This window comes from Haemaphysalis longicornis, unplaced genomic scaffold, assembly GCF_048455015.1.
Source record: "Haemaphysalis longicornis isolate Haplotype H1 unplaced genomic scaffold, Haemaphysalis longicornis Haplotype H1 scaffold_10, whole genome shotgun sequence".
In the NCBI taxonomy this organism is placed as follows: domain Eukaryota; kingdom Metazoa; phylum Arthropoda; class Arachnida; order Ixodida; family Ixodidae; genus Haemaphysalis; species Haemaphysalis longicornis.
The window spans coordinates 106,850,734-106,869,687 of record NW_027526204.1 but is presented as its reverse complement, the minus strand read 5'-3'; the positions used below and the strand labels follow the sequence as shown (position 1 = coordinate 106,869,687).

The 18,954-nt window shown below is 46.4% G+C and overlaps 1 protein-coding gene across 1 annotated transcript in view; it reads left to right on the top strand.

The window, feature by feature from the left end:
• LOC144159064 (prolyl 4-hydroxylase subunit alpha-1-like) overlaps nucleotides 1–18,954 on the top strand; it is a 58,175-nt gene that overhangs the window by 17,902 nt on the left and 21,319 nt on the right. Inside the window, exons 3-9 of the mRNA XM_077690324.1 lie at nucleotides 5,815–6,012; nucleotides 6,534–6,688; nucleotides 10,767–10,973; nucleotides 11,806–11,966; nucleotides 12,262–12,295; nucleotides 15,606–15,751; nucleotides 16,945–17,118. Coding sequence (XP_077546450.1) covers nucleotides 5,815–6,012; nucleotides 6,534–6,688; nucleotides 10,767–10,973; nucleotides 11,806–11,966; nucleotides 12,262–12,295; nucleotides 15,606–15,751; nucleotides 16,945–17,118 — 1,075 coding nt within the window. The remainder of the gene's footprint in view (nucleotides 1–5,814; nucleotides 6,013–6,533; nucleotides 6,689–10,766; nucleotides 10,974–11,805; nucleotides 11,967–12,261; nucleotides 12,296–15,605; nucleotides 15,752–16,944; nucleotides 17,119–18,954) is intronic.

The window sequence follows — 18,954 nt, the reverse complement described above, 5'->3', positions numbered from 1 at the left end:
AGCACTGTTGGCCATATTCTAATCCAGGCCATGTCGTGCCAGATCTTCGTCTTCCCCTGGGACATATCCCGTGGGATTGACCACCGCCACCATTGTCCGGTTACAATTTAAAACGACGCGCAAGGAGCAGTATAACGGATGAGCAGTTGTACACAAGCAAATTACATAGGCAAAGTTACACATGCCGTGATCCCCGGCTAGTCATCATTTGTCTGGCTGAAGTGCAGAATAAATGTCTTTCCATTTCTGACCGTTTTGGTATTGCCGTGTCACTTCCTCAGCAAGTGTGACAAGGTCATGCGAGGCGACAAAATGAGCCATAATGGAGTAAGGGATACAACAGGAGTTGCAAGTTATTTGTTTCATCACGTTACTATTAGTAGACTACCTATAACAAAGCTACCTTTTCCGTTCTTATGAGGTTTCACTGTAAGTGCCACGAAAAAGTAAATCCCTGTTACTCAAAGGGGCTTACTCTTCATTTTTTCATGAAGAAAAAATGAATGTTTGGTTCATTGGAATGACTGCCTCATTAGTATGACACTGGCACGCATTATGGGACGCAGTGCAACTGGCTGAGGCCAGCAAAAGCGAACGCAAGTTGTTAGGCAGGGCTTATGAGCTTGAAAAACAAGTTTTTTTTTTTTTTCATTTTATAATAGTAGGAATCGGGTGAACAATGGAACTTGAAAAACTTATGTAAACTAAACAAAAGTACCAGTGTGCGCTGTTGTATGGTGCACACTATGCTTGTTAGAGCTGCTCAGCAGTATGGCGCTTTGGAGTTTTCTCACAACACTGGCCGATTGGCGTAAACGACATCGTCTTACATGACCCTATTTCTTGAGCATACCCTATATTTCACGAAACGATTACTACATGCTGTAACAAAGACAAGCCAGAAATACAAGCGAGGTGCAAATACGCTCAAAAACAAAGTGAGTATGGACAGTGGGCCTGAGTGCTATTCATGCGCCATCTAGAGGATGGGCGGTGAACAAAGAAATGAAATTATAAGGCATTTATTTTGCCACAGGGCATAGACGAGGGAGTAGGAGTTGATGACCAAAGTTAATTGAACGTGAAAATGTTCACTTCGCAGATGAAGTCCAAGAGGGAATGATGATGAGCCCCATGTATCCATGTAGTGTATGCAGTTGCGTCGCCTACGCGGAGGCCTGTCACCGCAAGATGTTGCATCCTTGTTGGATGCAAGGCAAGGTTTCCCTATCCGCTGCAGCCCTAGTTAACGTGCTCAACATTCATTTCAAATACCTGCCCTGGATATATCATCACTGACATCACAAGACACTATTTAGCGAGAGGATTGAAACTTTGGCTTAAATTGTGTAATCTCTCAATGAATAAGGCATCATTCGCTGCTTGGCAAGCAGTAGGGGCACTATAAGACACCCAATGTTGTGAGTGAAACTGGTATTTTGTCCTAATGGCCCCTTTAAGGCGAATAAAAGGTTTGCTCTACAACAGGATTTGTAGCAACTGTGAAACTTAGCAAAGAACTGTAATGTTGTGGCACAGCAGATAAGACGAACCATGGTTGAAGGTTACGAGCAATCTATTTACATCATTTACAAAATGGCCATGAGAGAGTCAGTGCTGGCTTCGCCCCCACACAGCTTCTCCCTCGTCATTGTCATCAATGGTCAGCCATGGAAATTTTCGTCCACCATGCCCCGTGACAGAATGGCACCTGTAAAAATCAAGGAATGAATGGTCAGGGTTACTCATTAAAGGCCAACGGTACTCACACTTCAGCTCGGCCAGATTTATCAATTTGTAGTAAGTACCACCCAACGCCGCCTGTATAAACATTGCCTGACACGTCGCGTGCTTTTCAATAGGAAGGGTAGGGACGCTTAGTTCAGCCACTCATCCGCTATGTGGTGCGCGCCGGCGGACATTTCGCCTTACGTCACTGCTCTGGAGTCGCGAACGCTGCACCCACTTCTATGACGTGTGTCTGTCAGCTTGCCTGTTGGGTTTCAAGAGCCGTTTCGCTCACATCTTAGGCCGGACGGGGCGATAGTTCTGGGGCGCGCTGGGGATCTTGTTCAACGTGTCGCTCCCTTTACACTTGCTGCATTTTCCCAAAGATAACCGACGGAGGAGGAACTGAATTACATGTGTAAGAACATATTAATTGTCAGGTAGATAAATAGTGAACAGAACAACAATATTTTAGGAAGGCACAGCCATTATTTTACTGATGTTTTTTTTCTCTCTGGAGGATTTAGGGAGGAAAAAATTGCCGGCACATTTTTCATTCAGGCGCTCGCTTCCACCATTACTTTCGAAAAATATCACGTGCTTGTATCATGATGAGATGTTCATATGAAGAACATGCAACAGGGTTGCCGCTATTTAATACTGCAAAAATTCCTGAACAATTCGCAGCTTCTATGTTTTGATGCATAAATAAATAATTGGTTTTCTTCGTTTGCTGGTGTGATTATTGGACCTGCTTGGTACGCTGGTCATACGCACGCACCTTGACAACAAATTTGTCACGTGTTTATATTTGGCAGAGGCATAAACAGTAATATTTAACAGCCTCTGAATGCATTGCAACACCACAACGAATGTGATGCACTGCGCGGAAGAAGCAGGACATGGAATATCATTGGGGCTCTTCGATTGTGCATAGTCTGTAGACGCTTCCTCGTATTAGTCCAAGGATCGTTCGTTTAATTTGTCCTCGCGGATCGAGTGTGAAACCTCGCGACAACAGTCTCGGGGCGGGACAGCAAAGAAGGAAGCGTAGAGGTATTAAAAGCATTGAACCGTAACAGACTGGTCGTATGTATTCACCACACTCACCATGTCGCATCGCTGGCGGTCCGTTGGTTAACCGGCCGCTGCTACAACAAAGCCGCCATCACGCGAGAGACAAAAAAGAAGAAAAAAAAGTACGCTTGAGGGCGCAGAGATCACGACCGAGCAGTCGTCTGGTAGCGAGAGTAGACTACGTTGTTTTTATTGTGTTTTATTGCGGAATGTCGCAGCGGCGAAGCTCTCGTCCATAACGGCACGGTAATAGTATAACCCCTTCAGAATAGCACGGAAACATGTGGTGTGCTCTGGCGGACGCGCCAGAAACAACAACGACAACGCTTCCACCGCTCGGCTCCAGATCGCAGCACCAGTACTGCCCACATACGTACGTCGCAAATTGAGACGGTTCTGGTAGGTGCTCGTGTTTCGAGCTGCCTTGGAGTTCGCGCAGAGTTCTAATAGTGCACAAATTTGACATACTACTGGACACTTTAAACAAGTTGTAACTGTCCGTTACTGCAAAAAATGCATGCTCACATAGCGGCGGCTTTGAACACGCCCTGCGTGCCTGACCGCGCGTTTTGGATGGTTACCGTGAACGTTGCACAACACGCACAACAGCGTGATACTTGTTTTCATTCGGCTCTAACCGGCGCCCACCATGACGTGAAACTGCATTGCTCCGGCTTCATTACATTCGCGGCCGTGGCAGCCGATTTTGTGATGGAGACGAAAAGCAAGAACGCCGTGTTTGCAAGATTTCGGCGCAGGTTAAAGATCTCCAGGTGGCCAAAATTAATCCGGAGCCCTCCATTACGGCGCGCCTCATCGCCTGTGTAGCATCGGCTAGTTAAACCTCGAGGATAGTCAATCAAATCTGGCTGCAATACGGGGTACACTGCGTCCTGCGTCGAGAAGCCTTCCCTCCTTGTTTGCAGCAGCGAAAGGAGGAAAGGACGTCTAGATTAATCCGGAGCCCTCCACTACGGCACGCCTCATAGGCGAGGCGTATCTTCGGCGCGTAGAGCACCGAAAATTTTGACGTACATTGTTCCTAAAAATTATGTATTTCCAAATTTAATTCTCGCACAATTCGTGCGAAAAACATTGTAGGCGAGGTGGAAACATCATTGATAAAGGATCCTTGAGAACCCTGATTCGCGACATGGCAAACCCAATCCGGGGCGAAAAATGAAGCAAGAATGTCTGAATGGCATATCCTAATATGTAGCGCCCGAACTCATGGAACAGCTTCAACCAAAGCAAAGGAACAGCACACCTTTGGTATAACAAGTCGTCTGGACAGAAAACTGGCTTCGTTATAAGGAATAGCTCGCTAAAAATGGGGACCTTTTCTGCGCAACTGCGTCGGGGACAATGAAACACTTCAAATAAAGGGATGCCGTTATAGCGTAGGTTTCCTGTAATCAAACAAAAATGCCAAGCCTACGCACATGTCAAGGCAGTATAAGTATCTAATGCTCAGGGAATTCACGTGCGGGCGTTCAGGACTGGTACTCCCTAGTAAATAAGGGGGTGGGGTGACCATCACCCCCAACCTGACCACCCCTGCCCGTTTGGGTGCCAGTGTGGTGAATGTGTACCCCGGATCATTGCGTGGACGTGAAGTATAGACGCGACCGGCCGGCTTCTACGGAAGAGACTGGAACGACGGCCCGGACTAGGGCTATCTAATCCCCTCTCTCTCTCTCTCTCTCTCTCTCTCTCTCTCTCTCTCTCTCTCTCTCTCTCTCTCTCTCTCTCTCTCTCTCTCTCTCTCTCTCTCTCTCTCTCTCTCTCTCTCTCTCTCTCTCTCTCTCTCTCTCTCTCTCTCTCTCTCTCTCTCTCTCTCTCTCTCTCTCTCTCTCCCGCCGCGGCGTAGAATCGGCATAGCAACTGTGAGATTACTTTAGATTTCTGCGTGTTGCAAACCCTTTCAAGAGGAACGGATCGTACAGCGCTTCTCTTTACACTCCAGACGTTGCTGAGGAGGACAGATCACCCGTCTGTGTGGCGCGTAAGGAGCGTATTGTAATCGCATTCCGAGAGTAAAAACGCTAACCACGGTGTTACGCCGCAGGTGTGTACTTCGAGATCCGTGATCATCGCCTGCATTCCATGTAGATGCAGACAACAATGGCACGCAGGGAAGTACGGTCGCACAAATTTTCGCTCGGAGCCCGGCACCACATCCTCGACGGAAAGAATCGGAGTTTGACCAAACGCCTTCGTAAGGTCGATCACGCAAGACGAACCGATAACCTGCAGCCGACCAGACCTGAACACGGCTCTAGGAGCAATATAGGACCTCAAACACGAAGACCTAGCAGGCTTGAAGATCGGGGCTAGACGATGAGGGTGATCGGTAACGCCAGCGCGCACACAAACATTTATTTGCCTGAACTGAATCGATGCGGGTCTCGCCGCAAGTATGAGGTCAAGCGGCACTTCCGCGCTGTAACCAGCGTTCATATCAGGCAGTTATCGGCTCTACATGAGTCGCAACAATCAGCATAACCATCCGTGAGCTTTCGTCACTTTCGTCGACGCACCGTGAAATAGGCTGGAGGAAAATTTGGAACAGGAACAGGCCTCAGGAACAAGTCCCAATGCTATCGGCGCCTCTGTGATGAGGGTGTTGAGTGTCGTCGATAGGCATTTAATTCATGCAAGCTGAGCCTTGCAGACGCAACAGGCACGTGCCTCTTGCGGACGCAACAGGCACGTGACGACGACCCCGAAGAGACCTCGAGTACCAGGGTGACCAGGCGGCGTCTAACACAATGGTGGACTGTTAGCCTAGCGTTAGCCTACAAGGCGTCAGACTATAACAGTATACTCAACTGTTTGACCGCGGTGCGCGAGAAATGGCAACACTTTACAGTGGTAAACACTGCGAAAACTGATATTTTCTTGTGTGACCATTTAGCGTCACCTTTGACCCTATCACCCTTGGCTGCTGGGGTCCCCTCAAGGCCCGGTCCAGTCTGCTACTTGCATATTTCTTCTTTTTTTCCACAGGAGGGGCCTTAAGGTGTACGCTCTGCTGGCTATCGCTTGTATAGCGCTTCTTCCACCATGCTACAACGGACAACTTCAACGAGACTTCTACTCGTCCGTGCACAACCTCCTAAGCCTGGTAAAACAAGAGCAGGACGTCAGGCTGATGCTCTTGGCGTACGCGGAGCGACTCAAGACACTACAGGCTAATATCGTCAAGTGAGTGCATCGCGCAGCATTACTGTCTCTGCCGCTCCGCTCCTGTTTTACTTAACTCATGTGTGGTTAAGAATACGGCTAATTGCGAACCGGTACCATGTAACGCAAACACAATAAACCCTCATCAACCGAAGTCCCCGGATAGGTAATTTCGTTAAAATAAGGAATGACCTTCTCTCCGAACGCCAGTGATTATACTCATAAAAACTTAGAATAAAGCGAGAATTAGATTATCTCGATTTCGCTATATGAGCGTCCGCTGTATTTTACAAGATTGATGAGCCCACGCGGCTTTGTGCCTGTGCAGGGCACAGGCACAAATACTAATTGAATTGAATACCGTTGAATACTAATGTCCGCTTCTAGCAACGGCTGCAACCGGAAGCAAACGAATAATAAGTTATAAGTTGCTTTTTTTGTTGTAAAATGCTTTTTGTTGAAGGTTGCTCGGCGTAATTACAACGGTGCTAATTTCTGCACATTTAATCGCTGCGTGCTGCGTTAAATGTCTTGCGTTTCAGTTTTGTAGAGTCAAGGCAGCCGTACCACGACTTGCGGAATCCTTCCGAAGTGAGCGACTATCTGAAGCACCCGGTACACGCCTTCCACCTGACCAAAAGAATGATCGTCGACCTGGGATCCATCGAGTCCCAGATACACGAACTCCACGCCTCCGGTGAGGAACGATCCTGTACCACGAAGTACCATACGCCTAGCCTAACCTAGCCTAGTCTTGGCGCTTTTTGGTCGTAGATACTCTTGCGCCAATATATACAAACATACTACTGTTACGGTAATTTCCCGACGAATTATTGTAGAGCTCACAGTATCGGCACGATTTATTGGTGTTAGTCTTTCACCTTAATGGAAGTAGGATATCACGTGCCTGGAATGCTATGACGTAGTCGGTGCAGACAATTTTGCAGTCGAGTAATCCACACCGGCATACACAGTGTTCCTCATCTTCGCTACTGCGCTGCCTCTCCAAACAACATGGGTTACACTTTTTTGTAGGCTATGGAATGCATACAGTGCCGCGATTCTGTAATTCTGTGCACTCTCTCTTCCCTTCCCTTCCCTTCCCTTCCACGCTATCGCTTCCGTCAGCAGCATTAAAACCTCTTCACTACTGGCATAAGAAGGAACGAGGAAAAACTTAATTTTCTTTCCAAACTTTATTGAACACTTCAATCATAGTCTATAACAAAAAAAAAACAAAGAAAAAAATTCTCGTTATTTAAAGTAATGTTAGTAGCCACACTTGTGTACATTGGTTGTGAGCAATGTCAAAAGGGCGTCCACATATGGGGCAATACCCGGTTCAGGTTCATCTGCAGTCTCGCCTGAAGACTCTACATCACTTGTAAGTGGTGACGCTGCCCGTTCTTCGCCATCTTCTGATTCCGAAAGACCCGCATCACTAGCTTCCAGCATGACAGCGAACTCTTTGTCGGTCAGGAATCTGGCTGTTGAGCAAATACCCAGAAAGCAATACCCACGTTTACAACTGATGTCCACAAGCGTGGCCAATCGTAAACACGCTTGTCGCAAATCAGCAGTTGTGAACACCGTAATAATAATGTTTTATTATGCTTCCGTGGACCCTATATGCAATATGTGAGCAAACATATCATGTAATGTTAACAAAATACCGAATAATAGCCGAAAACCTACCCAGTCGGTCACTGCCTGCCGCTCGAGCTAGGCGCCGCCATTTCATCGGTTCGTCACCGCAACCTTTTCTTTCCTCCATGGTCACAGCGCTTCTAGCTAGAGTTCCTGTATATAGCTCCCCTAGGAACTCAACTTCTAGCAGACTCCTGACGCCCTCTTTCTGTCATTGTACAAACTATGAAGCGGTCTTTGAAGGGCGCCAAATTTCGATTCTACTAAATCGATTTTGTCGCTCTACAACGCCCAAACGTATACGTCCACAAATGTGGACGCCGGTAGCGAAGAGATTGACTGAGACATGGATTGGGATGACTCTTTGGGAAGAGATGGATTTAGATTAGTCCTAGCCTATTTATTTATTTATTTATTTATTTTTTTTTTTTTTGTAAGTACCGTAAAGCCCTTTGCGGGCATTACATATGGGGGAACAAAGGTGAAACACACCTAAAATGCGATTTCACTGACATCAAAAGAACAGAATGCAATGAAAATGCAATAACTACACAGTAATCACGCCGGCCATTGCAACGTACAGCAGTAGACATTGTAATTTAATACAAGATTTCATAGTGACCAATATCAAGCGCTAAAGAACAGACAAGAACAATCATTGATACAGCCATAAAAAAGAAGAAAAAATAAAATACCATGCGAAGCAAATTAGGAAATTTTTGAGTCGTTAGAAAGACAAGGACGGCTGTTTTAAAGGGTGAGCCATCGTATTTAACACACTTTTTTCATCAGTATGCACTAGGGAAGATTATTCCAACGTTCCTTGTTTTGATGACCAAGACTGTCCATACATGCAACCGATTGTCATAACTGCCGACGGAATAGAATGTCACAAATAATCTTAAACTATCTACCTCCGCAGGAGTTGATAGCATGAATTTGAAAATGCTAAAAAATACAAAGTCTATTTCAAGTAAGATTTCGTACAACACCTTCTTGCCGTCCTTATCCGCACAGTTGCCGAACGACTGGAAAATAGCAGAAATTGTGCCAATATATAAATCTGGAAATAAAAATTCGCCCGACAACTACCGCCCTATTTCATTAACGTGCATTTGTTGCAAATTGCTTGAACATATTATCGCTCCTAACATTTAGTCTCTCCTCGAAACGAATGACTTTTTCTTTGATAACCAGCACGGCTTTAGAAAAGGTTTTTCTTGTGATACGCAGTTATTTGAATTTACCACTGACTTGCCCAATAACATGGGCAGTGACTTGCAAACTGACTGTATTTTTCTTGATTTTTCTAAAGCTTTTGACCGTGTAGCCCATTGCCGTTTAATCTCTGAAGGGTCCGCTCTTCGACTAGATTCTTTAACATTACCTTGGTTTCGTAACTTCCTTTTCTCGCGTGAACAGTTCACGGAAGTGAATAAGTACACCTCGCCGCTATCCCCAGTTACTTTGGGTGTGCCTCAAGGCAGCGTTATCGGTCCCTTACTTTTTTAATATTTATTAATGACTTACATTCACGCGTCACATCTTGCATGCGCCTTTTTGCTGACGACTGCATAATTTACCGGAAAATAAAGGACCCCCCTGACCACGTAACGCTCAAAAAAGACCGAAACCTTATCTGCGATTGGTGCACCATATGGCAGATGCCTTTAAACTTAACTAAATGCCAAATAATATCCTTTAGCCGAAAACGCACTAACCCTATTTTTTTGTATTTCTTAAACAAACATTTAGTTTCCAAGGCACTAACATATAAATACCTAGGCGTGCTCCTCACAGCAAATCTTTCATGGTCCACCCACATTAACGCCATATGTGCTAAAGCCTCACGGTCGTTAGGATACTTATGTCGAAATTTGCAAGCTTCTCCGTCTAACATTCACCAACTAGCCTATAAAACGCTTGTATTACCACAGCTAGAGTTGACGTCCTGAGTTTGGTCCCCCTATCAGCATCATTTAATTGACAAACTGGAAGCCGTACAAAATCGGGCACCGCGGTTTATATCTAAATCATATGACTTCAGTTGAAGCATAACAAAAATAAAACACTATTTTTCACTGGAACTATTGGATATCCGACGGCCAATCCCGCTTCTATGCATTTTTTACCAATACATTTATCGCACCAGACCCTCCCCATTACCCTGTGTAAGCCCTCTTTCCACATCACGCAGAGTATTCAATCAACGCAGCTTCACCAGAATCTACGGCGCCACTAACTAATTCAATTAATCTGCTCTCCCACGTGTTATCCCGGTCGTGGAACAATGTCCCTGATAATATCGCATCGCTGACTAACGCAGAAACATTCCGCCATCACCTGCGCAAGCATTTTTTCGTGTGAAATCACCAAACAGGAACGTTGGCGTCCCTTTCTGTGAGCACTATGATGTTTTTTTCTTCTTTTTTTGCAGTTAAGGCTACCACAAGGTGTTTCACTTGACGTTATTAATGCTTGTATTAATTTTCCTGATATGCCTGTTGTAATGATTTTCTTTTGTTTTGCACTGACTTGTTGATGTTTTATAACATATGTATGTTATTGTATGAATTTTGTTGTTATTTTGTGATTATTTGCTCTGCTAGTCCCCCTTTACCCAATGCCCTGCTGGGCCTGTAAGGTACTTCGAATAAATAAATAAATAAATAAATAAATAAATAAATAAATAAATAAATAAATAAATAAATAAATAAATAAATGTTTGAAGGCAAATATTTCCATTCATTTACTCCTCGCACAAGAGGAGAGTATTTGTATTTTTTCGTTCGGGTGAAGTTAGACTGAACTTTGTACGCATGGTCGATGCGTGCTAATGTATATGGTGCTGAAAAGATAAATTTGCAGCGAAGACCGATGGATTACGGCAAGGCGTATGTAAAAAAAAAAAAAGATAACCTTGAAAATTGCCGGCACAGAGTGATAGGATGAAGATTCAATTGATCCTTCAGGGCGGAGAATAAAATCAGAATAAATCGAGCAGCTTTGTTTTGTACCCATTCAATCGCGTTAATGAGACCAATTTGATGAGGATGCCATTTTATCCACTAGTTGACTTCACGGACGCGATATGAGCGGGATTTTCAAATCCTTTTTTTTTCCCGCAGACCCTCTGCACAACATCACCGCGATGCGGACTAACCGGCTGCTGCCTTGGGACGAGGATTTCAACGGGATCGCGTCTTCGCTGGTTCGTCTCCAGGACACGTACCTGCTAGACATGGACGACCTCATCTCCGGTCACCTCACACCCAGCACCGTCACCAGCGGACCCCAGAAGAACCGGACGGTGCACGGTCGCGTTCCTCTTAACGGTGAGGGAGCTAGTTCACTCGAAGAAACGAATAGGGTATCAGTAAAAGAACAGTTTAAAAGAACCGTCGCAACGTCAGTAAACGTCGGCTTTCGCACTACAAAATAAGCTGTTTGTACCGTTCTTGGTGATACATTCGTCAGTGATTCAGACGGGGGCACTGTTGCTGAAGCGGGTGTCAATCATCTCTTGTGGACGTGTACAGGAACCAGATCAGCTCGGGACGGTGCGCTAAGAGTAGTTGGTCTTCGGTGGGACTTCTACCGGTGGGTGCACGAAGACCGCTACTGCAGGTCGCTGCTGAACGTTTTACACGAGACCGGAGCCCATGACTACCTTTAGACTTGTACAGTGTCATCAATTTCCTGACTACCTGTGCTTTTGTACCCCTTCCCTCTCTACTGCCTAATGTCTTATCTTTTTTTCATATGCCGCATGGCAAAACTGTTGCGAAGCATAAGCTCGGGAAATGTACTAATGTTCACGCACACCCAGCAGGAACAAAGGGTTCGATTCTCTTTGCCTGAAATTGCGAGCTTGGGTCGAGGGGTTTCCTAAGGAGAGGTGTGTCACCGCTATTTTGCGTCTAATGATTTTATTTGTAATCCCATGTGATGCCGTGTTAAAGAACACTCTATGCTTCCATGTTTGCGTAGTGCCAAAGATATAAGATCATGAAAATCGAGTTCTACCTACTTATAGACCAGACAACATGACGACAAATTCATGTCTTTAGCTGTGTGAACTGGCCGCTTTACGCAACAAAATGTAGACTTCTGATAGTTGCCGTTATAGCGCGCAGTACCACAGCCAAATTGGTTTTATTCACACAGCCAGAGACTGCTACTTCATGGGCCAGGTGGCACTGCACAACGGATTCTACGACAGAGCGGTGGAGTGGATAGAGCGTGCCATAGCCGAGACGAGCCAAGAGCAGTCACCTTCCATCGCGAAGGAGGAACTGTCGTCCTACCTCGATTCTGTCATCAAAAAGGCGAGTGTGTTTATTGTACACAAACAGCGACAGTCTCAACTTTTTCCAAAGCAGCAGATAGCATTCTATGCCGCAGGGAAATCGTTTTTGCTTCCTAACGATTCTATGGTGTTCTTAACACCACACATCAGATTTTTGAGCGTGATGGCGCAGGTGGCGTTTTTGGCCTTTCACGTAACACATGTGGCAGATGCTAACGACTGCCAGCCTTCTTGTTAGTATTGCGGAGTCTTGTGTGCTACAGCTGGGACTTTCTGACGTGCTATCTCTCTCTTTCAATTCCTCCTGGCCGCAGCATGACGACGTGCTGGACTCTATGGGAAAAGCCGGTGAGCTCCTCTTGTCATCAGCGTGGTTTTGTTGCCTGTTTCCTCTCAACGTGCTGTTTATTGTTTGCTGAGCTGTGATGAATTGCTGTTCGTTTTAGAGCGAGTGGCATCCGCGTGTGCCTCAGGGGCACGTTGTGCTCTCTGCTTGTCCCATATGTACCACATGTTGTTTCTGTAGCTGCTGGGGACAGCAGGCGGCACAACTTAACTAGTGAACGTTCAGCGTCAAAAACGGGCAAAGATGGCGATATCTCGATGAAGCACTTCCTATAGGTTGTGCTACGAAATAATAAATGCGGTTTTAGGGTTGCAATTCTGAACGAGCTATCTGAGTCATCAGTGAAAGTCATCAAATTTCATTCACTATAAAATATTCCGCTACATTCCAACTTCAAACCTAGAAACCTAATATAAATAAACACAGAGCTAACTTAACACGTATAAGTCTGCAGTTTTTGAATCCCACTACGATTCAACCTCATTGCACTAAAATCGTAAAAAAATGCCTACAACGAGTACAACGGTGCTGCACTTTCGCAAAATTCACAAGATCTTGACCTGTCCTAAAGCGGAGGGTAATCAAGAATACACGCAATTGCGGCACGCTGCTGTTGCCTGTCGATGAAGTTACGACTGCGACACGGGCGGCTGCTGAAGTGTACGGTTGAGTTTTTATTGATGTTCCCTGCGTTTTAAAATGACATAAGCTGGCATCTGAATTGCCAAAATATCTTAATCTCATTCCTTTGTTTTACCAGACCGCGCTCTTGTTCCTTCAATCTACTTCCTGAAATACATTATTATGTTGACCTTTTTCATTTGTCGATGTGGAAGTGTTGTGTGTGTGGATGGGACTGGGGCTGAGAGGCACAGTACTGAGAGCATCTAACAACTGCTTTATTCGTTAACACATATACCCTACAGATGCGCGAAAAACATATCAAAATTCTATCTCAAGCACACAATTTATCTACACAAGTGGTGTAGCGACATTTCTTTTCTAACATTGCAGTGGACGGGTGACTTAAACGATCTTCTTTGTAAAATGGAGCCGCTATTTCCCTAAAGGTTTGATTAAGATGGACGAATAAAATGACCCTTTTGTCGAAGCGGGTCATGCACCCCCGTGCGTTACATTTCGATCCCAAATGTGAACCGGGTCGTTCTATTAGACTCGAAGTATGATCCCTTTATCTCTACTCTTCTACCGTTCAAAAACACTTCCTTTTTTTCGCGGAAAGGAAAAGCCCCTTTACTGCATGGTTACCTGTTACATTATTTCATCCGTTCGAAAAGCCATGCACATGAATAATAACATGGGCCGTTGACCGCTCTGCCTACTGCCAGCTTTGTTCTGTCGCTGGTCCCTGGTTTTCTTTAACCCTTTGATGGTCATTTTTCTTTCTTTTAAAGTGTGGCCCGCGCGTTCAAATCTTTTTTCACTTTCAGCCTTTCAAAAATAACTGAAAATTGAAGATTACAATGAAATTTACTACACAACAAACGTGGGTGGGTTCGTAGCATGCGAATTCATGGCAGTAAAGTAGACGAGACAAATCATCTTCAAATCCATTCACAGCACAGCGACATACCTGTGCGCGCTAACAAGAAGCGCGCTAAGACCAGATTGAGTAGCGCACCATCCAAGGTGTAAGCCGTCTTCGATTTGTTATTTTGGACTGTCCAGAAATGCACCAGAGCAGTTCCGCATTTTCTTTCGGTCATAAAGTTTCCACCGCGGGAACAGTTCCTGGGCAGTCCAGGAACTGCTTGGAACTGTTCTGGAGAGGCAAATAAAAGCTACCGCAAGATAAAATCTCCGATTGAGCAGACGATGAGTCTAGCCACTGTACGAGGAGCAGACGACGCGACGCATGCGCGCGGGTCACGTGACCACCTGGCACGCGGAAACTAGAGTACTAGCGGAAACGAGAGAGCAACGCCACACAAAAAATCAGGTTCCCGCTTTTCCACGCTCCCAAAAGGTGGCGGCACCTTTCTAGCAATCCATAAGGCACGAAGAGCGGGAAACTTAAACCCTCACTATCCCATTACCTCACCCTTGTTGCCCAAAAAATGTTTCTCCTCCGCGGTTAACGCCGTAATATTATTGCTGCGACTGTCAAAGGGTTAGGACGCTTTAAGTGTAAAAGTGCTTAGTCTACGAAACAGTAAGACCAGTCATAAGAAGCGCTGGTCCTTGTGTCTCTCAGTATCAACTTGTTTCCGTCAAGTTCAACAATGAATGACTCCCGACTAGGCTAGCATGCCCTGATCCATATGAACGTTTGATGCAATTAAACACGTTGATTGACTGCACAGAAAGAACTGAAAGGACCGGATACTGCACAAAAAAATGCGCTAAAGTGGCAGGCTTGGTGGTGATGTAAGTTCGTGGAGAATGTCTTCCTACACTGCAATGAACGAAAACAAAACTTGCATATGATGATGATGATGATTGTGGGGTTTAACGCGCCGACGCAACGCAGGCGATGAGGCGCGCCGCAGTGGAGGGCTCCGGGTTAATTTTGACCACCTGGGGATCTTTCACGTGCGCCGAAATCTCGTACACACGGGCGTTTTTGCTTTTCGCCTTCATCAGAAAAGCGGCCCCCGCGGCCGGGAATCGAACCCGCGACCTCGTGCTCAGCAGCGCAACGCCTTAGCCACTGAGCCACCGCGGCGGGTAAAACTTGCATATCGCCGGGACTCTAATCCATCAATAGTAATGAAGACTGATTGGCTGGGTTTTTTTTTAGTGGTGTAGGTGGTTTAGTGTCAGACAGGGGCTCCAAGACGTCATGCTACACTTTTACACAGCTTTGCTGCCCAGTGAAATGAGGGCAATGTGATAGAGGTGGGGGGGGGGGGGGGGGAGGGGGTCTAGAAAAGAGTGTGGATAGTAAAGAGAGTGTATCAGATGGGATATCTCAGGAAACTTCCACAGAGCTAAGAGCAGACGTCGTTCACAGTTTGTGTTCCACGACAAAGCCATGGTCGGTCATGTTTGCTGTTCTGACTTTCGGATTCCGAACCATTTTGAAGGCTTCTGGTCGGTACTGGGAAAAGCGATGGCAGTTCATTAGTACATCTACAGCATCGACATCGACTGAGAGAAGATATCATTACTGACCAATGTTGACTTCGCATGCGTTCAACACATGTTAGCACTTAGATGGCGCAACGTGTCACTGCTCTCTGTCTCTGGCGAATTTAGCATTTGCGGGTGTAGTTCGTTAGACATGCCCCTTATCCTTCTCATCCTCGATGTTTCTTCGCTCTATTTTCTTTTCCGCATGCGCCGGTGCAGGACAGCACTGGCAGACGTACGGCGTGCCCGTGCGGGAGAGGGGCAAGAGGCCGCTGAACTTCCAGACCAAGCTGTTCGAGGACAGGCTCACCTTTGCCCAGGAGGCGCAGAACTACAAGCGGCTTTGCCGCGGAGAGCAGCTTAGGGTAAGCAGGGCACAATATGAAGACATCACTAATGTGTACGCACACTTAACGACAGGGTCCGTCGTTACCACAAAAATTTCCGGCTGATTTCCTCAAGCCGCGTGAATGCAGTTGGGCGCATACTTCTACGGGGATCGGGATGGTCCTTGAAGTGTCGTAGCCAGTGCGGGCCACTGCCTTTTCAGGACAAATGCACGTACAGGTGCGGGTGCCGTCAGAAGTAATTGGAGCACGGGAGCTGTGGCCGAACCGCATAGGAGCGCCGTGTAGCTGCACCGGCGGTAAACGAAAGGGACAGATCATGCATGCGCGCCTGCCGACGGTGATAGTCCACCTATACTTCTCTACCCACTTCTTTTAACCCGGCTTCGAGCATTCTTCGCAGCATACTGATCTCAGCAATGGCGCTGATAGCAGAGGCGGTATCTGGCAGCGTTGCTCACACACGTTCAGCGCACGCGAGCTGCTTGAGAAGCGTCGCAATCACAGGGATCTGAAGTGATTTTTTTTCTTTTCTAATATTTTTAGGTGGGTCTGGTATTAGCGCCATAGCTGATACGAGTATGCTCCGAACAACTCTCGAAGCTACGCGTTGAGAGTATAGAGCGGCAATCGGCGTCGGAAGGCACGCATGCGTGTTCTGCTCGTCTATAGTTTACCGCCGGTGCAGCTACACGGCGCTCCTATGCGGTTCGACCACAGCTCCCGTGCTCCAATTACTTCTGACGGCACCCGTGCGAAAGCTGCAAGTGAGCAAAAGATGCTCAGAATTATTTGATTGGTTAACTGATTGGTTGAATGATTTATTGATTGATTGATCGATCGACTTACTGACTTTCTGTTGGATGCATTCATTCACTAATATTAAATTAGTCAGTTAATTTAAATATTTAGCTAGTAATTGATTGATTGATTGATTGATTGATTGATTGATTGATTGATTAATTGATTGATCGATCGATCGATCGATCGATCGATCGATCGATTGATTGATTGATTGATTGATTGATTGATTGATTGATTGATTGATTGATTGATTGATTGATTGATTGATTGATTGATTGATCGATCGATCGATCGATCGATCGATTGATTGATTGATTGATTGATTGATTGATTGATTGATTGATTGATTGATTGATTGATTGATTGATTGATTGATTGATTGATTGGCACGGACTGCCCCCTCTCAGACGCCCAAGATGGACAGCCACCTGAGGTGCCGCTACTATCACGGCCGAGATGGCTTCTTCCAGTTGCAGCCTGTGAAGATCGAGGAGGCCAACCTCAAGCCTTACATCATTGTCTTCCACGACATAATCGGAGATCGCGACATCGAAGACCTTCTCGCGTTCGCCACGCCTCGGGTGAGGGCTCAGTTCTTCTCTCTCTGTCTCTCTCTGTGGTCACTTCTGAAAAACATGCCAGAAGCGATGCAGACATGCCCGATCAAATGAAGGGAGTACCATCATGCAATTGTTGCATTGCTTTGGCGAGCATTTCGGCGTGAGCGAAAGGCTCCCCCGCACACAAGTCGTAAAATTGACTGGGAGAGGATAATGCGTTTAAAATATAGCGTTCGTTAGAAACGCAAGATGGCGTTGCTTGTATACGCGCGGCGTAAGCGCGGGTGTACCGGAACAAACGCACGCGCGTTCACAACACGATGTCGCGCGCCGTTTTCATCGAATGCCTAATCGGTATCCGCGCAAGTGGCGCACATCACAGCAGGGAAGAAGTACTGATAAAACGGCCGAGGTAAACCGAGGTGTGCTAGGCTAGCTAGGCGCGCACAACAAGCGAACCCAGGGTTGCTTGCTGTAATGGACCTCGAGCACCTCGAGGTCCTCCGGCTGCCAAGCCGTCGAGAGAGGGCGGAGAGCGCACGTCAGATGATAATAAGGGCTTTAAAGGGACACTGAAGTGAATTTGTCAAGCTCCCGTTTTTGCTTGCACTGCGTAGACTGGCTCAAATTAGCACACTTTTCATCGTTTATCCGGTTGACAAATCGGTAATTATTTTACAAAGCGCGAAAGAAGAAAAACTACCATGCGCGGTTTGCGGCGGCCGCACCAACTAAGGCTGTGACGTTGGGAGGAGGGGCGCCGTGATTGGACGATGCCCAAGGTTAGCAATCACACAAGTTTCGGTTTCGGTTTCCGTTCTGTAAAACATAACCAATGGCTTTGTTGGATGGGCATTCTCAATATCTCAGTAATCATCGTACCGCGCTTCTGCCATGTTGTCGGCTGTAAAATGCACGAGATAAGCCTCCCAGGACGGCTTGTAGTCAGTCGTAGCATTCACTAGCCGAGACCTACGCAGTGCATGAACGCCCTCCGCGTACCCGCAGACGCCCAAATTTCATGCGCTTTTCCCCCATATTTGGAGCTTGCCTCCCTCATGCCTGTATCGTAAAAAGCGTGTTCGCACCAGGCCAAGGGTCTGTTCATTCTGGCCTGTGCCCACTGCCTGCAAGCAGTCGGTGCTTATGGCAACAGCACGCCAACGAGAACTCGCTAGCGCGCCAGTGCCAGCCTGCGCGCGTTTTGTGAACTAGTTCGTGTAGCCATAAACGTTGCGGCCCCAAAAAAGGTGAACTCAATATAGAAAACATCGGCGGAAAACAAAAAAGTTAACTTACAAAAAAAAAAAAAAGCACGTACCCGCGGGGATTCGAACTCGTGACTCGCAAAACATTTGCGGTGAATTCCTAGCGCCCCAGACAGCTAGGCCACGGAGCAGGACGCGAATGCCTTGCTAATATAGGGTGTATATTGTACAACCGTTTTACGCTTTTATTTAGTTTTGGCATTTCAAGCCGCTTAGGTGACTATTTGTTGTACTGCGATCGTGCAGTAAGCGTCGCCCGAGTTTCCACAGTAGCTCACGTCTAGCAATTGCATTTCGTAGACGGAAAAGCGTTCGCAGATGCGTAGTCGTGCTGCTGACCGCTGTGCTTGTTCGCCCAGCGCAAAAAAGTGTTTCCCGCGCCCTAGTTTTACGCTGTACGGTAAAAATATCAGTTGATTTTATTTGCTTAGTACCTATATTGACTTCGCTGACTCTTCTCCCGCCTTCAAGAGGCCTTATATTTTCCTACTGGCGTACCAGTCAGCGAAGCGTCGCATGTGCAGCGCTTGTGTGAAGCGACCTTGACTTGGAGCTAGATACAGTGTACAAACAAACCAAGTAAAGAAAG